This window comes from Bos taurus, chromosome 10 (assembly GCF_002263795.3).
Source record: "Bos taurus isolate L1 Dominette 01449 registration number 42190680 breed Hereford chromosome 10, ARS-UCD2.0, whole genome shotgun sequence".
NCBI lineage: Eukaryota > Metazoa > Chordata > Mammalia > Artiodactyla > Bovidae > Bos > Bos taurus.
The window spans coordinates 30057319-30063919 of NC_037337.1; the positions used below are offsets into that span (position 1 = coordinate 30057319).

General features: G+C 43.9%; 1 protein-coding gene across 6 annotated transcripts in view; it reads right to left on the minus strand.

Moving 5' to 3' along the window:
- Positions 1–5121, minus strand: part of SCG5 (secretogranin V) — a 59078-nt gene extending 53957 nt beyond the window's left edge. For 3 of the 6 annotated variants that reach the window (XM_059890291.1, XM_005211477.4, XM_005211476.5), the window contains exons 1-2: positions 5013–5121; positions 3272–3504 (exon numbers count right to left, since the gene is read on the minus strand). In XM_059890291.1, coding sequence (XP_059746274.1) covers positions 3272–3497 — 226 coding nt within the window. In that variant the 5' untranslated portion in view covers positions 3498–3504; positions 5013–5121. Of the gene's footprint in view, positions 1–3271; positions 3505–4453; positions 4575–5012 lie in introns of all 6 variants that reach the window. The other 3 variants (XM_059890290.1, XM_059890289.1, NM_001045998.2) reach the window with 3 other exon arrangements.
- Between the last annotated feature and the right edge of the window lie 1480 nt (positions 5122–6601).

A 6601-nucleotide genomic window follows, 5' to 3' on the forward strand; every position in this document is an offset into this window, starting at 1 on the left:
TCCATGCGGCCTCGTGGAACTGACATTCCAGCGGGAAGACAGACAAAAAACAAGCAAGGAAATAAACATTCATTATAATTTTTTTTTAAACGCTAGAGTTTAAAAAATACAAAAGGGCACCATATCAGAGAATGGGGAGAGCTATTCTGGGCAGTTGGGCAAGCCTCTCTGAGCGGATGACTTTGAAACTACAGCCACACCAGCCTCCCTGCTCTCATCTTGAGGTTTTTGTATTTATATTCTTGGTATTCTTCCTATAAAAATCAGAAAACCTTTCTAACTTGGTCTTTCATAACAAAATACTAAAATAAATGTTGAAGGTATATGGAAGATAACGCATGCATCTGTCAGACCCCTGGGAATTAGCAGGAATGATCATCTGAGCAGAGACAATTCAAATAAACAAGTGAGTTGAAACAATTATACACTCACATAAGAAAACATTAGACCACGCAATAACTTAAATGCCAAAGTCCACAACAGGTAAAAAGTCAGTTTGTTTCCTCTTCCCTCTAAAGTCTTTGGATTATTTTCTCCGTTAGTTTGCATTCAAGCTGTAATAGGCAGAATTCTGTGATGACCGTCCTGCTCCCCCAAGATTCCCACCTACTGGTGCATATGCCCTGCATGAATCCTTCAAGTGTGGGTGGGACCTGGGAACATAGAGGACTATCACTTAATGACAAAGATAAAGGGACCATCACTCCTATAATTATACTGTATGATGATTAGCAGACTAAAGGGACATTCTCCCTCTGGCTTTGAGAAAGTAAGCTGCCAAGTTGCAAGAGGCTTACAACCAACCTGAGGGACCCCAATGACAGCCAACCAGAGAAAGGGGCCTTGGTCCCACAAGAGCAAAAAATTGAATTCTGCCAACAACCTAGATAAGTTTGGAAGAGAACCCCAAGCTCCAGCCAGCACTGCATCTCCTGTCAACACTGAGATTTCAGCCTAATGAGACTCCGAGCCGAGGGCCCTGCTAACCCATGCCCGACTCCTGAAAGGAAACTCTGACGTAACAAGCAAGTATTGTATTAAGCTGCTAAATGTCTAATAATTTCTACACAGTAACAGAAATCTAGAACACAAGCTGATATTCATACCGTCCACAGACACTGTTAGAAGGGATCCAACATGGCTATGACATCACACAGCACGCATGCTAAGGTGCTTCATTCAGGTTCAACGCTGTGTGACCTGTGGACTATAGCCCACCAGGCTTCTCTGTCCTTGGGATTCTCCAGGCAAGAATACTGAGAGGGTTGCCATGCCCTCCTCCAGAGGATCTTCCCAAACTAGAGATGGAAGCCACATCTCTTATATCCCTTGCACCAGGTGGGTTCTTTACCACTGGCGCCACCCGGGAAGCTCATAACATCACATTACCCCAAGGGTAATAAACACAGTTTCTGATTGTGAATTGTTTTAAGCCACACTTTCACATCTCTGTGTCCTTTCACTTGCCATTCCCTGATGAATTCCTATTCAAACTTCAAAACCCAGTTCAAACATTGCTTCTTCAAAGAAGCATTTCTTTAAAGCCACCACCTCCATCTACACCAAGCAGAATAAGTTACACTTTGTTCTTCACTTCCATGGTAGCACCTTGCCTGCATATCTGTCAAAACACTGGCCCTGACACACTGTAATCACCTCTCCTCGCTCCTACTCCCAGACAAGAATCCTCTAGAACAGAGCTGTCTCAGAGCCTCCTGCACGGTGGCGGGCACAGAGCAGGTGCCAAACAGCTGGCTACTGAGTGCAGGTAAGGAGGCTCTGGATAAACGCAAGCTGCTGATGTCCAGGGATTTGCTGTTTCTCTTCTGCACAGATGATCAGGCTTCCAGGATTAACGGAAACCTGGGAAACCATCTCCATGACAACAGCTGGGTGACTAAACAGCACTTACGGTTAAAGGGGCAGATATTCACTGTCTTGAAAGAGCTGGTCTGAAATGGGTAGGTGTGTTTGAAGCCAGAGGTAGCAGCGGGTGCTGGGCAGGATTTAGATTCAGCCCAGAAGGGGTGGTGTGAAGCTGTGTCTGATTTGTTCCACCTCAAGCCCTGTGCTAGGCTGGCATGCTTTTGATTCAAGTCATCTGCATTAATTCACTCCTGAAATCAAATGTTAGCCACATAGACAACAATCCCATGGAGTTAGTTTTACTCAGTGGTTTGGAGCTATGGGTAACACGACAGAAATGAGAATCATATGTCAACAATATCCATGGCATTCTCTGGACTCCCAAGGCAGATAGCTGTTGTAAGAATTTATAGACTCAGGCAAAATTATACAAAATTGATGCACAGGACATAGCATTTGCTGGATGTGTGTTTTGACAAGACTCAGAGAAAGAATTCACATGTTTTCTTCAGACCCACTCCTGTGCTCTTGTGTGCTCTTGTGTTCAAATGAAATCAACCACGCTCCGGCTTTAGGGCTCCACCTCAGTGGAAAGAGAACATTCAGAATCAGAGCTATAAAGCCAGGCATGGAAATAAGGCAGCTGCTCTTAAAAGCTGCTCAAGACCTAGACTCCAATTCTCTATAAATAAAGCACTAAGCAAAAAAGTACCACTTTCTAACAAAAGTATTAAAAGTATATTGCCAGAAACTCAGGAAAACTCAAGGGGGCAATGGTCTTACCACCATGAAACAATTAAATTAACATTTGTTATACTTGAAGATATATTTTTAAAGTTTTTGACCTAAACTCTTAATGCTAGTACGTCATTGGCTCCTTCTGGGTTTATCTGATGTCCTCCTTAAGAATCAAGTCAGATCCTTTAGGTCCTACATTTTGAAGATCTTTTACAAATACCGGCTGGCAGTAGCTCAGAGGTAGGCAGCTGGAGATACAATTTCCTAAAGATCAGTTTGGGAGAAGATGTGGGATCTGGGTTCTAATCTTTTTTTAGTGACAACACTAGATGTTTCTTCATTCCCTTGATAAATACTAATGTATCAGGCTTTGTGCTAGATGCTAGGGCTACAGCTGTGAATTAGATAAGGTCACTGTTCTCACAGGACATATTCTTATGTGTCTGCATGTATATGCTGTATAGTATAAGAAGAAAGGGAAAACAGGGAGAAAGTGGAGTTTCTTCAATATGGATTAATTATTTTACTGCTAATAGAAACTGCTAATAGTGGAGGACAGGGAAGCCTGGCGTGCTACAGACCATGGAGGTGCAAACAGTCAGACACAACTTAGCAACCAAACAACAGCAATAATAGAAACTGCTAACTGGCAGAACACAGTAAATACCTTCGATACTCTGCGGGCCCACAAGGTTCATGGCCTGGTGAGCTGGGTACTCTACCCGTGGCCTGGCAATGCCCAGCTGCTCCATCACGCCATGGAGCAGCCTCTGGATATCTGTTTCTGAGACCCGGTCTGGGGTCCTTGGGCTATAAGCAGCTGTTGGAGTCCATCCAAATGTCAGCCATAACACCAGGCCAGACAGCATGGTAGAAACCATCCTGGAGACCATTTTTAACCTGCAGAAAAAAGACCACACACAGATGGATTGGCCACAATCGTCAACTGTGATGATGCAATCATGTGATTCCCTCCAGGGAGTGATTCAAGGATCGCCCAGAGAGAGACTGCAATGAAAAGTTTTAAGGGTTTGCTTAGGCCTTACGTGTCCACGCTATCCAGGACATCAGCTGTGAGAAGGTATTAAAGAAACAAAACTGTCCAAGATGGCCAGTTCCCTGTGTCCTCACATCCTGGGGAAGACTAGACTATAATGGCAGTTCTGTCATTTTTTATTGTTGTCATAGCTCTCTGGAAGTTCTGCACCATTCCTACTCCACCACCCTCTCCTGCTTTGAAACAAACAGAAACAAACAACAAAACTTTGCTTCCATCTTGAGAAAGGGACAGGGAGAGTGACATCTTGACTTTTCTAGTCCTGGGGAAGAAAAGGTTCATGGGAAGGCGTTGGAAGACATAGATGGTAAAGAAGCACAGAAAGCTTGGGGCTGGTAGAAGAGACCATCTTAGCTTAGCAAACATGGGATACACTTGAGATCCTGGGTGGGGATGAAGATACACACAGCTCACACTGCCCTGCAACCTGGGAAGGAAGATGAGGGCTGCTTGCTGTACCAAATGAGAGCAGGGGATCATAGGCAAAGCCTCAGCTTCCTTCTCTGCAAAAAGGGACGAGAAAAGCATCTGTCTTTTAGGGTCACTGTGAGGATACGTGTGGGAGCATGTGCAAGAGCACTGAGAACAGTGCTGGGCACAGAGACCCCCAGATTGCTGTTATTATGTTGGCAATATTACCTCACTGTTTTGGAGGTTGGAATTGGGGGGAATCGAAAGGTGATGAGAGAAAACAGAACAAGTGAAAGAGGTGAAAGTCTGGGGAGTCAACCTGTCCTGAACGTTGGCTCCTATGCAACCAAAAGCCTGCAGAACAAGAGAACAAATATTCACACAGATTCCTTCTGCAGCTGCTGGACCTTAGGGCGGACATCTCAGGCAGGGGCCCTGCAAACCCTCTTCTGCCATCCTTCTCTGGGAGCCGGCGGAGACGGAGGCGGCGTGCATTTCTCCCCTGAAAAGGAAATATTTATAACCCCCCAATTCTATTTCTGTAAAGGAAAGGCTTTTAAGAAGCCACTCTCAGATGTAAAACCTTTTTCTACAAAGAGCTGAGACAGCAGAGCCCGCAATCTGACCAAAAGGCAGGGATCCGCCTCTCCGGCCATCTCCGTCTTTCCCTCCCCGGCTCTGCACGCAGGATGTCTTTGTTTCATTTACACCCCCAGCCAACATCGTTCAGATCTGATGAGCTACCCAACCTTCTTCCTCCCGACTCTTTCCCTCTCATTTAGAGCCGACCCTCCGATTTTCTACCCATCCTTTGTCTGCCTCCAGCCTCCGGCTCAAGGATTTCAGCAGGACGCCCTCCCCGACTCCCGATCGCGAAGAACCCGTCGGTCTCGGGTGAGCGTCAGGCGGAGGTCTAAGCTGGCATCAGCGAAGGACTCACCGAGCTGCAATCGGAGGAGCCTGCCGCGGTCTGGGCCTCGGTGGGGGTCGGGCGAGAAGCGGGGTGATGTGGGTCGCTCGTGCGTCACCTCCCTCCTCGTCTTAGCCCCGCCCCGTCCCTCCTCCAGCAGGTGGAGGCTGCCTGGCCAGGACTCCCCAGAAGGCGACCCAGAAGCCGGGGGCCTTCCAGCCACGCATTCCACATACACATCTCCCCGACGCCCCCTTCCTCTGTCGACCCCTATGGAAGTAATGAACCTTTTCTCAAGCAATTATCTAAACAACGTGCTAGATTGCCTCCCCACTTCTGTCCTTCATTCGCAATAGCACACCTTTCATTTTGCCACCTTTCACCTTTTTCAACGTCTTTTAGCTTTAAGAGGAAACAGGCACTGGGGCACTGATAGGAGAGACAAAAGTTGAGGCCTTAAGAACCTTTAATGATGGCAGTGATCATTAAAGGTTTTGTATATTGAGTGCTTTCAGAAGACTTTTCATTGAGCAGGAAAACTTTGGAGATATTTAATACAAGATACTCTAAATTTCTGTTAAAGTGATAAACCAAAACCACATGAAAACCTCTAGGACTATTAGTTCTGATTGTTATTTCTAAACTTCCACACCAGCTATCAAGTAAGATTTCTTTTGCCTGAAGAGAAATCATACTCTCTGCACATTGGAAAATGTATCCATTTTTATTCTTTTCAAACACAAGAATTGAAATGTAAAACCATAGGATGAATATAAGTATTTCAATTTCTTTCATCAAGACTGGGGATGAGTAAAGTACTTGGAGATCCCAGAGTGAATACCCTGATGAGGTTAGAATCCAGAATTCCGTATCCTTGTTCTGTCCCCAAATCCATTATCATCTACAGCAATTTTACGCAATGAAGAGGGGGCCTGCAAAATTCATCCATGACCTTTTAGTTTGAAGCCAACCTCCTTCCTAGCACCTTTTCTTCTGTGGATGCTCTTATGCTTCCAGCTTTTTATTTCAGTGGATGCTAACAATACAAAATAACAAATATATTGTCCATTGGTTCTAGGCTTAAAGACCATGCTGGAGTTTAATATTTATTATTCACACATGATGAGGGCTTTTTCCAATTCTAAATTTTACTTTACTATTTCACTATTATCTTCATTTTGTGCCTGGAAAAACAGAAATGCCATTATAATTGACTGCCTTTGTGTTGAATGGAAATCTGACCAAACTACACTGTTTATGCTTCATGTGAAATTTTATATTCTAAAAACAAAACATTGTACATCCTGGGCTTGATGATTTTCAAAATCTTGTATCAAAAATTTTTAGTGATTTTAGAATGTTGCTATCTATTAAGTTCTATGCATAACTGTGTTGTTTGTTGCCCATAATAACCAAATTAATACTAGATTTTTATTTACTTGTAAGAATAAAATGAAAATAGTTTTTGGAGTTACTGCACATGCCCAGACTTTTAAGTATGTTTGTATATCATATGATTAAATATCCCCATGAGGTTAAAAATATTATCTCTATATTGTATAAGAAAAAATGAAAACATGAATACGAAATCAAGTCTAAAACTCAACTTTCCCAACTCT